This window comes from Fusarium odoratissimum (genome assembly GCF_000260195.1).
Source record: "Fusarium odoratissimum NRRL 54006 unplaced genomic scaffold supercont1.2, whole genome shotgun sequence".
Taxonomy (NCBI): Eukaryota; Fungi; Ascomycota; class Sordariomycetes; order Hypocreales; family Nectriaceae; genus Fusarium; species Fusarium odoratissimum.
Window position 1 is genome coordinate 1 of NW_022158688.1, and position 22,574 is coordinate 22,574.

Below are 22,574 nucleotides of genomic sequence, written 5' to 3' on the forward strand. Positions count from 1 at the left end.
AAGGGCGATCTGAGGGGATCGCTGAGGTAGTTGGATCACGGTGATCCTGGATCACGGTAGCTCCTGGAGCGTCGTGATCCTATTTTGAGGTGATCTAGCTCTGATTGGCCCGTAACCGTTGAGGGGTTGATGCCTTGCATGAGTTTTTGTGGGGTACACGTGACGTAACCGCTAGGGTCGTAACACCTAAAACCTTTTAAATATATAATAATTATACTAAGTTTAAGAAAGCTATATAATAAGTATTTAGGTTAATTAATAAGAAAAGCTAAGCAGAAAGAAAGATTAAAATACTTTAATAAACTAAATCTATATTAGAGTATAAAATTAAATTCCTTTAACTAGCCACTAAGCTAGGATAAGACTAGGAACCTCTTATATTACTTTTCTTTAATAAACTTAAAGAAATAATCTAAGTAGAACTCTATAAAGAAGTAAGACCTAAGATATTAGTTAATTATATTAGTAAAGCTATTAAGATTAATAATATATAATTCTAATAGAGAATCTACTATAACCAAAATAACTAAGGATAATAAGGGAATAAACCATGCTATAATACTAATTAAGGAAGGAAATAGAATAATAATACTTCTTATAGCACTGACTTTAGACTAATAACTATTAGAATAACTAAATAAGATAAATCCTAAATTACTTATTATAACTATGGCAAGAAAGGATACTATAAACAAGAATATAAGAACCCTATTAAAACTAACCAGAAGTATAAACCAGTTCCTAAAAATAAGAAAATTAATACTATTAAAAAAGATAATAAACCTTAGATAGTAACCAGAATTATTAATATAACTAAATCAGGATATAACCTATTTAACTTAGGACTTGCCACTAATATATATAACCTATTCCTTAGTAAGAAAGAAACTCTTAAAAAATACTACCTATATCTAGACTTAGAATAATAACCTATCCTAGGATATATAGCTCTTATAGTAGATGTTTATAAGTAAAGCAAAAGTAAGAAATAGGCAAAGAAAAAAGTATATAATATAAAAAGATAAGAAGACCCCAAGTTTAAAAGAAAAGAAAGTAAATAATAAAAATAATAAAAATTAAAAGTAAAATAAAATATAAAAGTTAAACTTAAATAAGTACTAATACCTAAACCAGAGATATAATACTCTACTAAAGGAAAATCTATCTTTATAATTAAAAAAAAAAAAAGAAATTAACCTTAACCTAGATAATAAACTTAGTATTATAAGAAATAACTAAAAGCCCTACTTAGCAGTAGATAAGATTCCTATTAAAGTTACCCTAAAATAACCAAACTAATATATTAATAACCTAAACTATTTAAACTCCTGCTAAATCTAGAGAGAAGTTAATACCAGATATATTAGATATAAGGAAAATTAAGTAGTCTAAAACATAGAAATAGTACCCTAATATAATAAACATAGAATTCGTTTTTAGGATAATAAATATTAGAAATATATAAAACTTATAAGAGAATATATAATTATAGAATAAGATAATAATATTTATATCTAAGTATATATAAAAGATACACTAAAAGACCCTATAATACCAGAAGAATATATCTAAATTAAAAGAGACCTATAAAGATACCTAAACTATCTAAACTATAAGCAGATATTATAAATATTATATATATAATACTACTGCCTATATTATTAGTAAGACAAGGTAGCAACTAACTACTTCTTAGTATAAATTAATAAGTATTAAAAATAAGAACTATATATAATTATTAATATAGTTAGATATTAAGTTATAAAGAAATACAGAGGATCTTAAGTAGCTAAACTAAAGGCTTATATAGAAACATAAGAATAGGCCTTAGTATATATTTAAAACTCCTAATATATTATATAATAGAGATAAAAAGTATAATAAGAAATTAAAATTACTAAAGATAAAGCACTTAACCAAAAACTTAACTAAATTAATTAAAATATTATATAATAAGAAGAAGAAGTATCTTAAGATAAACAAGATACTATTAGGCAGCTAGATAAGTAATAACTATAAGAATAATTAAAAGAATCTAAATAAGAAAAAGAAAGACCCCTTACTAAAGAAGAAAAAGCAGATATTATCCTAGACTATAAAGTAAAAAAGATAGAAGCTATATATTAATAATAACTTACCACCTAAAACAAATATCCTAATAATATTAACTACACTAAGAGTAGATATAATATAAATCACCTATAGGGAAAAGGCACATACTATTTATAATAAAATAATAAATAGGTAAAAAAGCAGAGGAAAATAAACTCCTAGAAAAAGCTCTAAGAATAACTATAAAAGGAAGTTAATAAACCTACCTAGAATTAAAGGTTAAAATTAAAAATAAGTGGCTAAATATACTTATAAATAGCAGAGCTAATATAAATTTTATTTCCCCTAAAATAGTTAATAAATTAAGGCTATTATAAAGAAATAAAAAGGAACCTTATACTATAAAGGACAAAGAAGGAGGCACCTATAATTATAATAATAGAAGAATTACTAGAGAGATTAATTACCTTAAGATATTTATTAATAGAAAAAACTAAGATATTAACTTTAATATTATTCTAATATAGAAATATAACTTAGTATTTAAATTTCTATAGTTATAATACTATAATATATAAATTAACTAGAAAACTAGCTAGGTAAACTATAAAGATTACCCTTTAGATAATAAAAATAATTTGAATAATAATAATATAAGATTTTAAACTTTAACTAATAAGAGTAGTAAAGATAGGCATAATAAAGTATTACCTATTTTAAAAGGAATATAATATAAGTATTATAAAGACAGGATAAAATGCATTAGACGAATAATAGTAACTCTTAAAGGATAATTTAAATAATTAGATTAAGATATTAAATAAATAAAATAGATTGCTATAAAGGAATCTAATAAATAACTTAAGAATATACCCCTAGAGTATTATATCTATAAGAAACTATTTTAAGAAGAATTAGATACTAAGTTACCTTAATATATAGATTATAATATTAAAATTATACTAAAAGATAGAAAGAATCTAAAATTCTTTCTTATTTATAACCTATCTTAAGATAAGCTTAATATACTTAGAGAATAGTTAAACGATATGCTATAAAAAGGATATATTAGATTATTAAAATCTGCAGCAGGATATCTAATTATGTTTATATTAAAACCTAACTTAAATAAGCTAAGACTTATAGTAGATTACTAGTAACTTAATAAGATCATAGAAAAGGATAGAATACTATTACTGCTTATTACTAAACTTAAGGACTATCTATTTAGCAAGAAATGGTTTATAGCCCTTAATCTTAAGTCTGCTTATAATCTTATTTAAATTAAAAAAGGCAATAAATAGAAAACAGCCTTTTAAATAAAATATAAACTATTTAAATATTTGGTTATGCCTTTTGGATTAATTAATGCACCTATAGTATTTTAATATATGATTACTAATATACTTTGAGAATACCTTAATATCTTTATAGTCTGCTACCTGGATAATATCCTTATCTTCTTTAATATAAAAAAAGAGTATATAAAATACATCTATAAGGTTCTTAAAGCACTATAAGATACTAATATGCTTATTAAACCTACTAAAAGCCACTTCTATTAGTCTTAAGTAATATACTTAGGATATAAAATCTTATATAATAAAATCAAAATAGATTGTTACGATTCGTGCCCGTAACAGCGCTGTAAGGCTTCTATAAGGTAGCTGTAGCACACCCATGATTGCTTACATAGCGATTATGGCCCGATCTTTTGCCCTGTGGTTTAACGGCTTGTGCAACCGTTACATTAGGTAGTAGTTTATCTTCTAGTATAATAGTAATTTCTTTTAATATAAGTTAAAACTATTAAGTAGTATTGCCTTTAAGATGTCTTAATGCATATATAACTCTGTTATTATTATTAGTAAACTAGTTCAGAAAGTAGCTTATATAGGCTTGGCATTAGGTAAGGAAGGTAGCTAGTTTGGCAAGGTTTCTATTAAATGGTTTAGGTGCGTTAAGTTTAAGAATTTCTCCTAATTCTTTCTTATTTACTATAGTAGCAGTAAGCTAATATATTTCCTAAATTGCATTCTAGTAGTTAATAGCCTATTATGCCTAGAATACAGCAGCTTTAACTAAGGCTTATCTAAGGTTATTTATTTTAGTTATTATATTAGTTATTTATTGGCGAAGCTAGGCAATATTAGAGTTAGTATTATTTTTAGAGTTATTATCCATATCTTAATTATTATTAGCAGGTGCTAGAGTAGCATAGGGTGCAGTATATTACTAGGCAGGGTTAATATAGGTAGCTATTGCATTTATATTACTTAGTATTATACGGCATAGTTTAAATAAGAGCTATTAATATATAATAGGTTAGAGTCTAACTATATTAAATTAAGCTATACTAGGTTTATTATTAGCAGATTACATAAGGTATATAACTAAGCTTATTAAAGTATTATATCTCTTAATAGTAGATTTAATATATATTAGGCTTAATTAATATAAAGAAGTTTTATTAATAGCTGGTAAAGTAAGATCTATAAAAGTGTAAATAAATATAGTTTATATACTAGATGTGGTTTTATAGGAGTAACGCAATATAAGGTCGCTATTAGTCCTAGAATAACGCGGTCTTAGAGCGCCGTTGGTCCTGTAATTATTGGTCCTTTCCTGGTTGGTGGATTAAGTGGGGAAAATTATAAGGCATACGTGATATAACCGCTGGGATCATAACAGTTAGTATAATAATTACTTCTTCCTTTATAATAATCCTAGCTTTATAACTATTTTTAAATTAATAAAATTTTTCTTTACTTTATAGTTAATTTATATATTTAGCTATCTCCTTTTAATTTAAGCTTATAATACTAGGCAATTAGGTTAGTTATCTTATATTGCTCCTAGAGCACTTATAGGTATAGTTCTTTTTTATCCCTGTTAATTACTCTTTTATGGCTTTATTTTTATAAAAGGCATACTTCTTTTCCTAAGGCATTTTAATAGGTTTATTTGTAATTATTATTATAATAACCCTTGCTGTTAATATAGTTATTAATAAACTTATTATTAAATAGTTACTATTAGAAATATTCTTTTAGTTCTTTATATTATTCTTTTAATATCTTTAAATATATTTTATATTTTTCTTTTTTTATTATTTATTACTTATATAGCGCTCTAATAATAATAAGGTAACTTTTATAATATCTTTTAGGATTTATATATCCTTTAATATGGTTTACTTTACTTAACTTATGTTATTCCCTTATAAGTTCCTATTTATATCTATATTATTATTGCTATGCCTTTTTTTATTTTTCTATAGGCTTTCCCCTGCTATTATATAGTATCTTAAAGAATTTTACTATTACTTTAAGTTTAGGGTTAGTAGTCTCTTGCTTATCTTCTGAGCTAGTATTATTAATTAAGGGTTCCTTTCTTAGATAGTTATACTATCTATCCTTTATTTATTTTTAATATTCCTTTTCGGCTTCTGTGATTCTTAGATTATCTTTTAAACTTCCTAATAATAGTTTTAGTTTTTCTTTATTTCTTGGTAGTATACTATATAGAATCGCAGCTCTATTACTCTAAGGTTTTTATACTAGAAGTATACTAAATACCCTTTTACTTTTTCTTTTAAGTAGGGTTTATTATTAGGTATCCTAGGGATTATAATAGGAAAATAGTTATTATCTTCCTTAACTTATTTATATATTTTACACTAATAGTATTTATATAATACCTATAATAGTTCCTTATATCCTAGGTAAGTTAAAAATATCCTTAGGTTATTATTAGGGTTAAACTTAGGTTCTTTATAAAATAGGTTTATTATATTACTTATATAGTAGGCATAGATATATAATACTTCTAATTTATTAGTATTTTTATACTTCTTAGTACCTTATATATATCTTTCTTTATTAGATATTTAAATCCTAGTGCCTTTTTTATTAAATAGTAGTTTATAGGATTATTTCTACTTTTATTTAATATATTTATCTTCTTTATAGAGGTATTAGGCAGTTACCTATATTGCCCCTCCTCTATATCCTATACTTTAGGTTTAGTAGTATTTATATATATAGATTTTATCTCTGGCTTTTTATCTTTTCCTAACTGCTTTCTTTATATCTTAAAGGGTAACTTAAACTAGGATCTTATCTACTTATTAGAGTGCTTTAGATTACTTGCCTTTATTAGGGGTAGTTTCCTTCTCTTGTAGATCTTTTAGATATTCCTTAATTTCTTATTATAAGGGTCTCTTCTCCCTTATTATTCCTAGAGTCTTAGTTTATATTATCTTTTCTTATTTCTTTTCTTCTTTCTTCTTAAGATAATAGGTATAATACTTTTCTTATTTATTTTATTAGTATTCTAGGTCCTTTTGTTTTTCTCTATAGTATTTATTTACTTTTGCCTTATATAGTAATAGGATTTAAGGTATATTTCCTATTTTAGTATCTTTTTTTATTAGAAATTTATCTTATAGTTCCTAAATTAAACTATCCAGGTATAAATACCAGCTATATTTTAATATATAGTCCTTATATAAGTCTATTATATTATATAAGCTTTATGTTATTCTTAATATTTAGGTTTATATAGCCATCTAAGGGTCTTATTTATTAGTTATACCTAGTATCTACTTACCTTAATTAGGATCTCTAGCTTTCCTTAGTTAAGGGCATCTATAGGCTATATATCTAAACTAGTTATAGTTATAATACTTAACCTTAGATATATTATAAGGTCTTCTTCTATTATCCTATTAGGTCACTCTAAGCATTATAGGTCTTAGTTTAATACTATATTAAGTATTAATATACCTCTTTCTTTCTTAATTAGTATTTTACTATTTTATATTTTACCAGGGGTTATATAACCCTTCTTATTTCTTGGCTTATTTTTCCTTGTATTTTTTATACTGCTAATTATTAATTTCTATAGTAATATTAGTAAGGTTATTTAGATTTATAGGTTTAGGTCTAATATTTACTATAGTATCCTTAACTTCTAACTTAAGTCCTAGGTATACTTATATTATATAAGCTTCTTTGCCCTAGTTTAGCCTTACTACCTAGTAATAATATTTTATAAGGTAGTCTGCAGTAAATCCTTTCTGCTTAAGTTATTAGATCCTTATTTCTGCTATTTGTTTTTTATTTATAATTCTAAAAGTATTTCTAAGTTTAGATTTAAAGTATTTATATTTCTTATAGATATATTTAGTTATTTATTATTATTTATTAGGTAGATTATTAATATAGTTATAGATAATAGGCTTTATTATTTATAATACTTTATCTTTAAGAAATCCTATATTATATTATACTCTTAGTTCTTTAGTTATAAACTAGATTAGATAGTATATCTAATAGCTTTAGAGACTAATAAGAAATCCTTATAATTTATCAGCATTACTATTAAATAAATCAGGCTAACAGGGTCAGAGGATTTCTCTAGGGTCTTTTCTAATAGTAATAAGAGCTTAGGTATATTTAATATATTCTTTATATAGCTTTTAACTATTTTTGGCTATCTTCCTGAGTAACTCTGTAATCTTAGTAAGGTTAACTACCTTCTTCTCTAATTCTTTAATCTAATCCTTAGCTATCTTAGAGTTGTTTCTGGCGTTATTTAATAGCTAGTTGTGCTATTTACCTAGATATTTAAGTCTATCTTTAAGCTTTGTAACTTTCCCTTTATAGGTACTAGGATAAGCCGGGATAATATCTTCTTCTTTGTTATTATTGGTCTCTATGAGATTATCTTCCAGGTTAGGTGGCATTTCTCTCTGTAGAGTATACTAGGCATATCCTAGGTTAGAAGCTGGGGTTAAAGTAGCAGGTGCTATTATTTAGATATTACTTAATATTATGTGATATAGTCTAAATAAGAGCTATTAATATATAACGGTTAAGTTTCTAAATAGGTAAACTAATCTATATTAGGTTTATATTTATAGATAATATAAGGCATAATACTAAGCGATATAAAGTATTATATCTCTTAATAATTAAGTAATATATATTAGGCTTATTAATATAAAGATACTTTAATTAATAGCTAGTAAGCTAAGTCCTATAAAAGTGCTAATAAATATATTCTATATACTAATAATGGTTATATAGGAGCGATGTGATATAAGGTCGTTGTTGGTCCTGGAATGATGTAGTCCTAGAACGCCGTTGTTCCTATACTTATTGGTCCTTGTCTGGTTAGTTGCTAGGGTGGAGTTTTTATGGGGTACACGTGATATAACCGCTGGGATTGTAACAGGTAGTAGCTAAATTATAAAGAAGTAGTAGTTAAGGAAGGTCAGAGTAACTAGGCGGTTAGTGCTATAGTATATGCGGCAAGGGCGGTTATAATATAAGGACTTATAAGTATGTTCTTAAGTTATCTAAGGAGGAGTTTAATAAGTAAAGGTGGCCCTTTTTAAGCTGCAGCTTAAGCTTTTTAAGCTATAGCTTAAAAAGGTTAAGAAAAGTAAAGCGCTTACTTATCTAGAGTGCTTGCTTATTAACTATGTTATTATTTTATAATATTAACTAAGTTATTATATTTTTATTATAGCTAACTTATTAATAAATATATATATTTCTTATTTCTAAGCTTATAATCTTATATAGCCTTTAAAGGAATTAGTCTTATTTTATAATAATTAAAAGACAAATTCTTTATACCTTTTATATTAAGATCTCTATTTTATATCTTTCTTTTATATATATACTCCTGCCTATCCCTTATAGTATATAAAGATATAATAAGTATAAAAATATTATACTAAGGACCCTTTAGATAAGGAGATATGTTTTAGTAAACTATAATTATAGTACTTAGTAATATAATTAATATTTTAGATAGATATTTAGCTTAATAAGTATTATATTTATATAAGGTAAAGAGGTAAATAAATAAATAAATACCTAATTTAATAAAATTACTATAGGTTTTATATAGCTTTTATATTTTTAAAAATATATAAAACTTCTTTATTAATATTAATATTATATATAATAAAAATAGGAGATTAAATATTAGACCAGGGAATTAGTATAAGGGATAAAAGAAGAATCTATAGATAACCATACTGCCATATAACCTAGCTATAAAGGCTACTAGGAGGCCAGAAGTAGTATACTATATACTAAGAAGGCTCTTATAGTCTAGGTTATTATAGTAGGCTAAGAGGGTTAGACAGATATATAGATAAGAATAAAGAAAGTAATTATGCGATAAATAGTAATATCCTACTTGCTAATCCGAAATATGGCTAGGTGAGTAGTGATACCACAGAAAGCCATAATATAAAGGGCAGAAGGGCTGTCCAGTTGAATATTGCTAGGGGTAATCATAGTAAAGATAGGTTATTGGTAGTCCAAGGAGAGTAAATGTTGTTATTATCCTTTGCCTAGTTGAAAGATATGGGCCTTGTCTATACTATAACTATGTAAATATATGCAACCTGTTGACATCTAGTATCATGACTCAGGGACAAGATCATTACCCCGCATAATCAACCAAGGTAATCTATCACTTGTGCAAGTATACTATGCAAGACACGTGAGACTTCCTTTTCCCTTCCAGGACATTTGATAATCCTGAGTCAGTTGGACTTGAGTAAGCCGACGATCCGAAAGACCACAAAAGGACTAATTGAAGGGTAGAAATAAATCGTGTGCAATCGAGATATTAGATGAATGGGTCCGGGCTGGGGGATGAATTGATGTCATGTTTCAGGTTCGTGGCAAAGTTCATGCATACAGGGCTAGGTTTGGAAGACAATTCTATGAAGAGTCAATTTTCATAAACAATCTGCTATCGCTGACATCCTGTCGGCATAAAAGGGTGCCTTTTTGTCGGCGGATTACCAACAACCTCTGTCTACAGTTCTATTGATTTGTGTGCCAGCAGCGAATACCCACTTCTTTCCAAGCCCCTAATTCTACATTCCATAGATACTATCGGATCCGATGACTACCCAATACCACTAACACAGCTCCTTTAATGTTTGATCTGAGAGGTTCACACCGTCTTCACTGCTGTCCGGCTCTGCGTCTTCAAGCTGCATGCTAGTCAATAGGTCAAAGTCAAGGCTAAGTAAATCAAATGCCTGTTGATCAGACAGATAGGTATTAGTTCCGTCCATCTCCGTTACTACATCAAGAGAATGAATACTTTCGAGGCCTTCAACGGCGTCGGAAACACTCCATGAGATCCCGGTCTCAGTGGGGCGGCAATGTTCCATCATACTAGACCAGCTACAGCTCAGTATGGAGTCGCGTTTCGGTGCTTGTGAGCAACGTAGAACTCGTTCCATTTCTGACATACAGCTCAAATATTGGGATGGCTGATAGGCTATGATGTCTGTCCAGCTTCGTAGGCAGCCCTTCCGTTGACTCGTCAGACCACTCTCGACCGAGCTGACAGTCTGGCGAACAAGAAAGCTTAGGGGTTCGATCCCCTCAAATCGGGGATGATATACCTTCAACATCTCGACTAGCGTCCGAAGCCGCCTCTGGTTCGCAGTGACCTGACCGCCGAGCCTGGCTTCAAACACATACATCGTCATGGGCACAGCGGCAAAGGCAGCCCTGGTGCGACAGTTCAGTATTATCTGTCACGTGTTCACCGGAAGTAATGTACTCACACACTGACGGGCAGAAACCGCGCAAGTCCGAGTCGGACGGGCTCTGCCAGATGGTCGATAAGGCGAAAGGTGGCAGACCGAACCTCATCGACCAGAGTAGAGGGGAGAAACTCAGTCGCACCAGACAGGCCAACATCAACCATGAGTTTCTGATGATGGAGTAGCAATTTAGCAGTGCTTGAGTCTTGTTACTGTCGATATCTTTGGGGAGATTGTCCATTTAACCTACTAGTATTGTATATACACAAAGTTCGTGTAGACAATAACAGACGGATGTCGTGGCTGACTTCCGTGACCCAGTTCAAGGAATTCTTCCCCAGTGGCACTGAACCAGGCCGAGAGATTATCTCTGCATTGGGATATAGTTGTGCGGTCATTAGCACATATTGTCTCCAGGTGATGTGAAGCACTGCGATGCCGAGCCATGAGCTGAAGCAAATCTATCACGATGTAGCAGAATGCCATCAATCGGCGGAATACCCTGAATAGTTGGGCTTTTATGCGTGATGTGTACACCAAAGACCCGTCGAACTCGGAGCTAAAGTCCTCTTCCTCTGGTAACGGGTATTGCCCAGGAATCTGTACACATCGCCTGTGTCCGAGAGAAATACTGCGATCACGGAGGATACAACACCACCAGAGACGCTTCAGTGGACCTGTGTCTGGTCCATTGATGTATCTCACATTGGCACCAAGGCATTCAGCGTGTTCGATCGCTCTGGTCAGCCATACTGAGTTGGGCGTTGGATGACCGTTGTCACACGAGACGGGTAAGAAGGTAAGCAGCAAAGCTCCCCGTGCTAGATCGACGGCAGAGGGCTCAGTGTCGAGGTCATAAAGAAGCTTACTCACGTTAGCCCTTATCAGCGCGGGGTTGGACAGAATAAAAGGACCTTGGCTCGTCGGTAAAACCTAGCAGCCGCAAGGCGAGGGCATTCGAACCCCAGTTCTTTGGTTACAGATTCAGACACGAACTATAACAATGTCAGCAACACCTCGAAAGTGTAATTAGTCCACCCACACTACAAGCAGCAAATAACATCGCCTGGATCAAAAACAGTGACAGTTTATTCGTCTTCTGTCCGTATTGTTCCCAAAACACACACTCATCCATCAAGGGCAGCATCGGGTGAACGTGTAGAAAGTATTCTCGGATAATTTCGTCGAGTATAGTTCTGGGCGGAACGCTTAAGCATCCTTGTTGTCGTAGGAAGCTAACATCGTCTGGAGGAAGTTTACTCAGGTCTGGGTCGTTTATGAAAGCGAGTTGGTTATCTGTCGGCTTCAACAACATGCTTTCGTCTTCGGACCTAGTATCGGTAGGCTCGATTTGTACATTGTCGAGATTGTATGGTGAGGGATTCAAGGATGGGAATGGGTAGATCCCCAAATATGGGTCGTCGTTCGTTGTAAACGTGCCATCCTGGGGCCAGATACCGTCGCTAATAGTGGTCGCGAAGCTAGTATTGGTCTTGTTCGTGACTTCCGCGTGTTTTGTTTCGAGCCTTCTGCTATCAAACGGGTGAGCTTCGCTCGTCTTACTGATTCCCTACCGGTCGATAGAGGACTTACCGCTTTGGTTTTCGGCTCTTGGCCTCACAGTGGACCTGATCCAGACGACAGTTTACACATGGTGAACCTCCAAAGGCCACGTCGCAGCGGATCTTTCTTCTCCTACAATGGAGGCATGCTTGCTTGGCACGGCGTTTTGGCATACTGAGGTTAATAAAGCGCATTGGGGATCTTTTTCTGAAGCTCCACAACTGAAAGCTGAGTCTGCAGTTATGAAAAGTTGCGAAAAATAGAGGCTGCAGCCAGGAACTGACCGGCTTCTGTTACCCCATACCCCAGGTTCGGCTAATGCATCTTGACTCAGGAAACGCTGCCTCAGCCTTTTGACCCGATTCCTCGAATGCGGGTCCCATCCACACCCTCAGCCCCCAGGTGCACTAGCCCTCAGACGACAAAGAACGTTGGTGAAAATCTTCAGATCTAATCAGGCCACTAATTCGTACTGTAAATGTGATGTTGTAGTATAACCCTCAAGTTAGCTGTCTTTTCCACGAGAGGTTAAGCTACTTTAGAGTATCTGCCGAAGATCGGCCGAAAGCCCTCGAGTCGCCAATGAGCCATGTGACGACCCATAAAAATATTCCCAGGTGCCGTATCAGCTCGAGCCATCAATTTTATTTTATTACTAGCCTTTGCCTGATTTTCATTCCCCGCATCGCGAAATTAACAGTTCCAGACTATTAATTATTAAGCATAATGAGCTTCGGCACAGATACTTTTTGCTCAGTATGCGCTGTCATCGACTTTCAGAAACTTTTTTACCATGAATGGAACGAATCCATTCTAGGGTACAAGGATCTATGCTTGGGGACACTCGAACAAGTCCTGGAGCGCGCAGAAAACTGCAATATCTGCAAACTTGTGATTGATGTCTATAAGGAGCGGTTCAGAAGAGCACCCCACGGCCGCTCTCTAGACATCTACAACAGAGACTCACTGTATCCGATACGTTCGAGGTGTATCAATGAACTGCACGAAGAGGTAAAAAAGTATGGTCTACGTCTTACCGAAAACGGCAGGCCGATAAGGTGTAATTTAAGGGAAATAACCTTCGCCAGAACGAACATTCAACAGACCAACGAAGACGAAAACGGCTCCGATAACGATGCACCGGTAGAAGTGAGCCGTGCTCAGCTTATGCTGCATCCATGTCCTTGGACACATATGGGAATTGATAGCGTCACCCTCCAAGCGATTTGGCCTGAAGGAACACCTGGCACAGCCAAGAGACCCACGACAGAAGGCTGTATCTCTCTGAGCGGCACTGGCAGGCCAATAGAACCGCTTCTGGATTTTCAACTAGTCCGCCGGTGGATATATCAGTGTGAGAAAGATCACGGGGACAAGTGCCACAAGCCAGACTGGCTCATCGACAACGACAATGAATGGCTAAGTACGTTTCGAGTCATCGATGTCCAACAGAGACAAATTATCGACTTACTCCCCTCTATGCGCTATGTCGCGCTTAGTTACGTCTGGGGATCCGACGGACAGAAGATGAAATTACACACCGAGAGGCGCCTAACTCGAGAGAACCTTCCTCAACTGCAACAGTCCGGCGGTCTAGATAAGATATTCCTTCCTCAGACAATCAAGGATTCTATGTATGTTGTTGAGAAAGTAGGAGAGCGATACTTATGGGTAGATGCCCTATGTATTATCCAGGACGACTACAAGGATGTTAGCCGTCAAACCGCACATATGGATTTGATATACTCCAAAGCGCTGTTCACAATCATCGCTGGATGTGGCGATGATTCCGAGTCGGGTCTGGCAGGTCTTCCGAGTCAGCCACGGGATTTCTTGCAGCGCCAAGTTAAAGTGTCTAGCAGATTGCGCATCACGCCCTGCGCTGCTCTTTCAGAGGATGATGAGCTACAGTGTTCAAGGTGGAGTACCAGAGGCTGGACGTACCAGGAACGGTGCTTATCCAGACGCACACTAATATTCACGGAGTCACAAGTCTACTGGCAATGCGAGAGTACAACATACGATGAAGAAACGATTTTAGATATCCCAGGAACACTAGTCGATGTAGCATCTATCTACCTAGGATGCAATGATATGAGGGACATTGGTGACAAAAAGTTCTCTAAGAGAAGCTTGTCCAAATCCATCAGACAATTCAGCGAGCGAAAGCTTACGTACCCTGCTGACGCTCTTCCAGCTTTCTCAGGCCTCATCCGCCGATGGGAGTATGTGAACAAAGAGAAACTTTACTGGGGTTTACGAACCAAGAAGTTTGATCAAGCACTTATCTGGAAATGGGGCAATGATCGTCGCAGAGAGGTATATAGGACAGTGTCCGGAGGATCAGTGATCCGCAGAGTGTCTTATCCTAGCTGGTCGTGGCTTGGATGGGTTGGTTATGTGATTCCCAGCCCCTACCTTGAGGATCATGATAACGACAGGGTGGAACCGGACTCGATCCTGGCATTCTATTCTTTGATAAGTGATGGAAGCATATCACCTATTCAGACGGGTTTCGACTCTTCATCTTCCAACCTTTTTAACTTCACAACTCCCAAGTGGAAAGGCGAAATCACAGAGTATGGGCCCATAGACATGTCAAATATCTTACTCGCCTCAGAGCTGGAGCCTCTTGAGATGGCTCATGATCCTTATGATACCGGACGAATAGTATTCTGGACAAGTCACGCTGAAACTCTCATCCGACTTGAAAGCAATTCCGCCATCCACATTCTGACGCCAGAAGGGTTCCTGAAGATAGTGGCCGATATCCCGGAGATGGTTGGAAGGACTATGATACTTCATGATCCTGAAGAGTCCTTGGGCGAGGAAGAAGAAGGTGGGTTCGGAACGATGAACGAAGCAGACGATGGAGCAAGAGACGATAGCTGCGTCGACGATGTTTCGAGCGAGCTTTCAGCAATACCTCCTCCTCCTCCTCCAAGGTCGAAAGTTGGGTTGATTGTCATTTCTCGCCAATTTCTTTTTGATGTCCACCAAGATACGGGGCATTTGAATGTTATGATCGTAGAGGAAAGAGTGCGTGGTTCAGGGGTTTGGAGCCGCCTCGGCCTTTGCGTGGTTAGAGAGGAAGATTGGCTAAAACTGGAACTCAACTGGAGACTGATTATTCTTGAGTAGTATTGAGAAATCTCTTCTTTACTATAGTGTTTCTCAATGACGTTGGAGTCGAAAAATATATTTTTTATGTAATATGTATTATGGAAATCGAGCTCGGGCTTTAGTGAACGTTGAGTCTGGGTTGTTAGAGATGAAAAAGGATTCAGTGCCCAAAGAATTAGGGTTCAGGCTTCATTGACTCTTGAGAACTCAGTATAGCCTGTTTAAAGCTCCGTTAGTCAGTGTCTAGCGTCAGAAAGCTATACAAAGTGGAAGACGGAAGTTCGATGGATTTAACATGGCTGGCACGAATCGATGCGACACGAAACGGGCCCTGTTTCGCGCATACACTTCCCAATAGTATCCAGAGGTGCCCCGGGAAATTTATAATAGCAACGCTGTTTAAATACGCAAAAATCACAGTTTTCATAGCCATAACAATAGCGACTACCCTTTTTACGTCTTTCGCAAAGACATCTCGCTTGATTAGCTGGGTGTAAGTACGAAGTGTTATTTGCCAATGTAAGACCAATGTGTGAAGGCAAAGGTCGAGAGCTTTATAGTATATTCATTGTTAGTACTCCTTTTTTCAATGCTATCCAAGTCGCACATGATGTAACTAACACTTTCTTTAACTGTTTTAATATATTAGATTATTATACTTATTCCTCTTACAGTGTCCTTAGTTGCAAGTATATAGTAATTAAAGCAACTTACTCTTAATAGCAGGGAGTAATAGATAGACGTTAAGAAATAAAGGATATTACAAATTCGTTTTAGGATAGGAATTCAAATGTAACATAACAGGCAAGCTGCTTATATAAGTTTTCCAAGAATAATAAAAGGGGCATAGCAAGGGAACTTTTCAATTGACAATTGATGCACTTGTCTTTCTACAAGAAGGTAAAAATCAACCCCTTATGTATCCCCACTTCTTCATAGGAGTAAGTTTACAAATTTGAGAGGAAGCTGTTTAAGACTTACAGTTGATGCGAACTTGGGTCGCGAATCAAAACGTTTTCACGGCCCAAATATTCCTAGCTTTCTTCCTATCCCTGCATATATATTAGCCACCAAGATCATACTTAACAGCTAAGTATCGGCCTGAATGTCTTAGATATCGGATATTTAAGGATTGGCTTAATACTTTACGTCGCGATTTCTATGTAATTATCTCTTGTGTTTTCATAATTAGCTTAAATAATTAGTTTGCTTAGCGAGATAAAACGAATGACCTCTTACAGGAAAAAAGCTAATAGTGATAGAGCCATGCCACAGTGCGGCAGTATTGTCCCTAACCAGAGCGCGAGTTCTCGACGACTTAATAGATAGAATTAACGGGTTAACTTAATTTACAACTACATCAGTGCACCGATAACACGTCGCTCCGTCGGGATGTGGGCAGACTTCCGGTAAGAGACCTCAATCCATTACAATTTAACGCTTATCAGATTGATCAGATAGTTTTGTCGAATGGTGTGATTGGTTGAACGAGAGACAATGCTCCAACAGACCAGCTATTTTCGTACTGGCGCCTTTATCGTAAAAGCGGTATCGGATATATACACCTGCTTATTATTGCAGTCGTCGTCTTGTGCCGCGCGTCAGAAAGAAAGAATAACAGTCCGCTCCTCAACTCAATCGGCATCATTCCAAAACTCACCAACTGTATTATTCAGTTTGAAATCCTATGCGATCCTCTCCTAAGAGCTATCGTCACAATGGCCTTGCGCACTACTGTAGCCGCGTTCGTTGCCCTCGCTATCGCCTCGCCCTTGTCATTTGGCCCAAGCGCCGAAACGGCCGCTCAGAGAGGACCTCAAATCTTCAACTCAGTCCATGACTCACTACGTAAATGGGGCAGTACAGTTCACCCAAATGGAATGTCCTTGTATCTAGCCACGATTCCTGAAGGTGTGCTACTTCACCACGGGAATGGACGAAACGAGACTCCAACGAGTCTGGACTGGCTTGCCTATGAAATCGAACACGCTGAGATGTTTGCTCGCTCAGGTCGCCCAGGGCCCCCGGGGCCTCCAGGGGGTCGGGAAGAACTGCGTAAGAGAGAGAGTGATCAAGTGCAGCTTCTCAATCCAAGCATAGAGCCCACAGAGAGCATGCACGGCTGGCTTCATACATTTAAAACTACACGACCGCTTCAGTTCCTTTATATTGACGGTATGAGCGGCGACAAGGGAAATACAGGAGTTATTGACTCGCAGGACTACCTGCTTCGTGGTGTGCGCAAACACAGGAAGGGCTCTCAGGTAGAAGAGAAGCTTGAGACTAAACCTCCAGGGCCACCAGGGGAGTTCAAGAGAGCACAAGATCTTTGCGACCTCTGCGCCGAATGGCGGTTGGAGGGTGTCATCCGAGCCGAGGGCGCTGGCTTTGAGGTTATCAAATGTGACTTCTCATCGGGTATGGAGCAAGTCCAGTCTTTGCAGCGGGCAGACTCGCAGAGAGGACCTCCTCGAGATCATGGGCCAGGCGATGGAGGCCACCGAGGCCCTCCTAGAGGGCCACGGCAAGGACCTCATCCTCCGCCCAACTACCGCGATATTGGGCCTGGTAGGACTATCTTGGATTACTCATCCATGGTCTCGGCTTTCTTTTTCCCAGTCAACCTGACGAATCCCGGCAGTAACTATGCGGACCTCCCACGGCTTACTGGCACCACCGAGGAGGAGATGTCGGCTATAAGAGGATATCTTGCTACGGTACTAGATGCGAGAATAGCCAGTCCGCTGGAGCCTTTCACCTGGAGAGACGTTTCTGATCTTATTGTCCACCGCTATGGAGACGAGATCTCATCTATAGCCAACAGTTCAGACTCAACAGAAACCGTAGCAAGCCGCATCCGCTTTCTTGTTGAAGTCTTTGTTGACTACGCGACGCCAGACAAGGATGTGCGGATAAGCCAAGCCCACAAGCGATGTTCAACCTTCTACATCCAGACGATGCCACTTAACACCGATGCTGACAAGCTGATTTACGCTGGTTTTGAAGCTGTAAACGCTGAGATATGTACAGCTCTGTTCAAAGCCCGAGAGCTTCTCGGTGAAAACGGTGCAGATGCTGACTCTGCGTCTTTGGAGGAAATCAGAGACACTATGAAGGCTTTAAAGATGTTTTTGTCGTGGAGCGATTACATGGGCAAGGAAGATTATAGATTTCCCTGACCTAATGTCCGTTGGCTCATATCCTATCGATCATACCGCGATGATATTTAATTGTTATAGTACATAGGTGTGCAATAATTAACATAATTACGGTGCAAACTAGCCGAGCTGAGTATCTGACGATGTCTTTATAAATGCGTATACTTATGACATGGTGTCCGGGACATGACCTCGGCCCGTTTCTGCTAAGCACGGCATCGAGAACTCAGAACGACTAATGGGAGGAAACTGAAAGATGAAGGTTCCATGACTAAGTACGATCAGACAAACCCAAATATGATGAGCTTGGAGCAAACCGAGGGAGAATGAAAGGCAACTTGTAGTACTGTCACTGCACAAGTTTGGGTATTACGTCGTTATACAAAACAATAATCTTTGCCTAATTGTATTGTCAAGAAACAACAATACAGGGTAGCTTCAATGACCGGAGCGTAAAAGCGCGCCAATTAAACACTGACGGACTGGAAGATCAATTTACCGACCAGGCAGCTGTTGAACCATTTCCGTACCCTTGTTTCATTACGTGGTTGCCGACCGGCCCCTGGTGCCTGAAAATATCTGACTCGTAAAGTTGAGCTTTAAATTTCCTCACCACAATAATCAAATAAATGTCCTCATTGACATATATCGACCAAGCTGACCCCGGCGAAAATGGTTGGTTTATCCAGCACAAGACCTCTGATCTGATATCTTTATTGCTTGAGTCGAAAGATGCTAGCGACGGTTTGCGCCAAATCAAGCGCCTCATCGAGCTCCTCCTATTGTCCAATCATATTGATAAAGCTTATACGCTCATTTGCGCCTTGCATGAGTATCACAAGCTTGTACTTGCCCCGTCTTCTTTAAGCAACCAAGATGCCTTTCAACTGAGGAGTCGGCCTTTCGATAATTTCTGGGAGGCCCATCCTACATACAATAATCCTTTTCGTGGCCAAACCGAGAGTTCAGACGCGGCGTTTCATCGGAAAGAAAGGCTTGCTAAGCAACAATGGTATGAGTATTCAGAATGTACCCGCACTGGCTGGATGCTTGAGCATTGCAGCCTACCAGAGCCGAAAGATGTACATATATGGCGCGAGACTAACGATGCACCAATGATCGCAATGTGTGCGCGACTACTGGCCAAGAACAAGACGCCAGGCCAATATGCTACTCAAGAAAATATGGAGGAAGCTCTTGCTGCGGCAAAGAAGCTATATGCGCAGCCTCAAGTTCCTGTCACCCAGTGGGAATTTAAATGGAACGGACATCAGACCGTAAGAAGACATTCTTACTTACTCTATCGACGACTAGTAGTGGAGTTGGCGATTAGACTTGGGGAATTTGATACTGCTGCCGAAATTCTGTCTTTGGGACTTAGGCTCGATGGTTTCAACGACATTGATGGGGCTCAATTGGACCGGTATTTATTCCTGCCAGGAATCTACAGAGTATTGCCCCTTTTGGCTGAGAGTAAAAAAGAAGGGAACCCGTTCTACATTGAGGGAGACGACGCTGATACGATGATTGAACAAGTCATAACGGCGTTGAAGGTACGTGTCCAAAACGGGCGACAATGGTCACTTGCACCAGAAAGAGTTGGCTGGAAAGAGTTGCTTGATAGACTTGCCAAAGCTGCATGGACAGTGAACCGCAAAGAGTATGAAGAACTAGGTCTCACTTGTGCCGAAGATATTCTATATTCGCCAGCCACAGAGGAGGAGATATCAGAAGTCGAAGCTAAGGTTGGTGAGCTACCATCTGACTTTAAGGACATGGTCCGTGTTGCAAACGGGTAAGTCACGGCTTTGCTATTCTGTCGTTGATCTATTAACTCCTTCCAGGTTTCAGGGAGGTTGGCATTTTCTTAAGGGTGGTATTAACGGTCTCGATAACATTAGCCTCGCCGATGATGACGTGGAAAACTGCATGTGGTTCCTTGGTGACCTAGACCAAGATATTTATTCTAAAGTCATTGCCCTTTCACCAGCAACGGAGTGCGATGGATTCATGCATTTCATGATCTCACCAGCATATTGGAAAAATCCAGAGAGTAGCGATGGCGAGAATTTCGATGACGGAGAATATCCGTACTGGCAATGGGCTTCTTGGCAGGCTGGTGAGTCTTGTTGGCACAGCTTCCGCGAATGGGTTGCCAGTGAAGTTGAGCACCTTGAGATGATGGTGAAGAAGGGAAAGATACTTGATGACGATAATTGAGGCCTGATGGATAATAGTGAGAAAGAATGAAATGATTAAACTGCTCCTTTTGGCTACGGGAGCAGTGGCTCGGCGTTTCCTTGGATATTGTACCAGAATGCCTAACCATTGACTATAGCATAATGCTGATAGGAAGGAAAACTAGATGACTCTTTTGCCGGCCTTGAAGGCATATAAGATGCTCTAATTCCTCAGCCAAGAAAGGTTAGCTCAATGCCAGTAAGATTGGTCTCATTGTGGTGCGGCACAAGCTATCAGAACAACATTATGTTTCATCAAGCATGCCCTCTGACGCCTTCCACATCACTATTAAAGCAACTCTACTAAGCATCGTTTGACGGGACACGAGTAGCTGGGACTTTCAGTGTGGTAAATTTCCAGGTTTTACCACCATCCGGTGTCGACATCTGTCCTCCAGTTGCACCCTGCGCCCAGCTTCCAGTTTGTCCGAAGCTAGGGTCGGCCTTGCTAAGAGTAACGGAAACATTCTCCCAGCCTATTATCATGTTAGTACTTATTCTCTATTCCGACAAACGGAGAAGCATACTGTGTGCGGGAGTAGTAGCACAGTTGCCCTGCGCACATTCCATTGCAATGTAAAAGATCTCTCCGTGCTGCCCCTTGCCTGTAGAGGGCCAGTTAGTTCTATTATACCAGGGTTGACATATCCTAAGCACATACTAGTCGAAACAGTGGATACAAGCTTGTCGTCGATGGTGACGTTTTGATCCCACATTTGCGTTTGAGAGTTCAATTTATCTTTTAAGTTAGATTAGAGCGCGCATATTGTTTTTATTAGGAGTATACATACATTGAGTCTTGACGCGTGATCCAGGAGAAGCTGTGACAGTGTTGCCGTTCTTAGGTTGAGAACCTTGCAAAACGTAATATTAGAACCAGTCGGTCAAGATTCATGCCATCAAGAGATACTCACTGCCATTAATGAGTGCATACGCAAAGTTACACCATTTGCTGCCGAGGTTGGTACAGTATCCCATTCTAAAAAAAACTTAGTCTAATCTTCTCGTGTATGTAGTTAATGTCGTGTGTTGCTTTACCCTGCGGGAGCGTTCTCAGTGACTCCTTGGAGGAATGATTCTTGGTTCTGCATCATAATGGCGCTCCATAGAGCAACATCTCCACTGATGGGGTTGGGGATAGCTGGGAGAACAAGCGTCGCAGAAGCTTCCTGGATGTAAACACCGGATCGAGTAACCAAGGTCACGACGTCGAGATTAGCTGCTGCTTGCTGCAGAATTATTGCTAACGTGCCGATCGTTGTGAAAGTCCTCATATTGGTGGCTGCTGGATAGTCGGACTTAGATTGAATTGAGAATACTGTTTGATAGGGTTAAAAAGGTATGTTAGCAGCGAATGAAGGGCACTTTACATAGTGTCTAGAAATGCGAGGTCCAAGGGTGTCTTGCTGGTGTTCGCTTAGATCAGTTAGTTGAAACGAGGATCTGTGCACCAACAGGCCCAATGTATATCTGAAACCAAAATCCACCAATAGTTTTCGAGCTTATTACGAAGACATGGTCTGTTTCTCCTGGGCTTTGGTATTTTAGCAGTAAGAGCCACTTACACGAAGCAGTTGGAAAACCATAGGTAATGGGTGCGGTGTTATAATTTCCCGGCGCCTTCGGAGTAATTGGGATCCAATGCCGGATCTGCCGAGATCACGAGAGAATAGTTACATGTTTGGATTAAAGGCATATTCCACTGTTTTGAGACGTATCATTTCAAGGATAGCTTGAATATTACCTTCTACGGGCGACCCGCACTTGACTATAAATAGAGATATGCAAGCTGTCCATGCATAAAAGGAAGTCATATACTGCGGCTTTCGCGGCATCCCATGAACC

At 37.5% G+C, this 22,574-nt stretch overlaps 5 protein-coding genes across 5 annotated transcripts; 3 read left to right on the top strand and 2 right to left on the bottom strand.

The window, feature by feature from the left end:
- Window positions 1-10,584: 10,584 nt before the first annotated feature.
- Window positions 10,585-11,043, bottom strand: FOIG_01582 (uncharacterized protein; the record flags this gene model as incomplete). The annotated part of the gene is made up of 3 exons (XM_031198550.1): window positions 10,585-10,610; window positions 10,667-10,843; window positions 10,896-11,043. 3 exons carry the CDS (start codon window positions 11,041-11,043, stop codon window positions 10,585-10,587), a joined length of 351 nt encoding a protein of 116 aa, XP_031070587.1.
- Window positions 11,044-12,934: 1,891 nt separating this feature from the next.
- FOIG_01583 (uncharacterized protein) lies at window positions 12,935-15,349 on the top strand (the record flags this gene model as incomplete). The annotated part of the gene is made up of 1 exon (XM_031198551.1): window positions 12,935-15,349. The coding sequence occupies one exon, from the start codon at window positions 12,935-12,937 to the stop codon at window positions 15,347-15,349; it is 2,415 nt and encodes an 804-aa protein (XP_031070588.1).
- Window positions 15,350-17,049: 1,700 nt separating this feature from the next.
- Window positions 17,050-18,510, top strand: FOIG_01584 (uncharacterized protein; the record flags this gene model as incomplete). The annotated part of the gene is made up of 1 exon (XM_031198552.1): window positions 17,050-18,510. One exon carries the CDS (start codon window positions 17,050-17,052, stop codon window positions 18,508-18,510), a length of 1,461 nt encoding a protein of 486 aa, XP_031070589.1.
- A 608-nt stretch (window positions 18,511-19,118) lies between these two features.
- FOIG_01585 (uncharacterized protein) lies at window positions 19,119-20,781 on the top strand (the record flags this gene model as incomplete). The annotated part of the gene is made up of 2 exons (XM_031198553.1): window positions 19,119-20,284; window positions 20,334-20,781. 2 exons carry the CDS (start codon window positions 19,119-19,121, stop codon window positions 20,707-20,709), a joined length of 1,542 nt encoding a protein of 513 aa, XP_031070590.1. The 3' UTR covers window positions 20,710-20,781.
- A 251-nt stretch (window positions 20,782-21,032) lies between these two features.
- Window positions 21,033-22,003, bottom strand: FOIG_01586 (uncharacterized protein; the record flags this gene model as incomplete). The annotated part of the gene is made up of 6 exons (XM_031198554.1): window positions 21,033-21,205; window positions 21,257-21,334; window positions 21,391-21,468; window positions 21,521-21,583; window positions 21,644-21,708; window positions 21,768-22,003. The coding sequence occupies 6 exons, from the start codon at window positions 22,001-22,003 to the stop codon at window positions 21,033-21,035; spliced, it is 693 nt and encodes a 230-aa protein (XP_031070591.1).
- Between the last annotated feature and the right edge of the window lie 571 nt (window positions 22,004-22,574).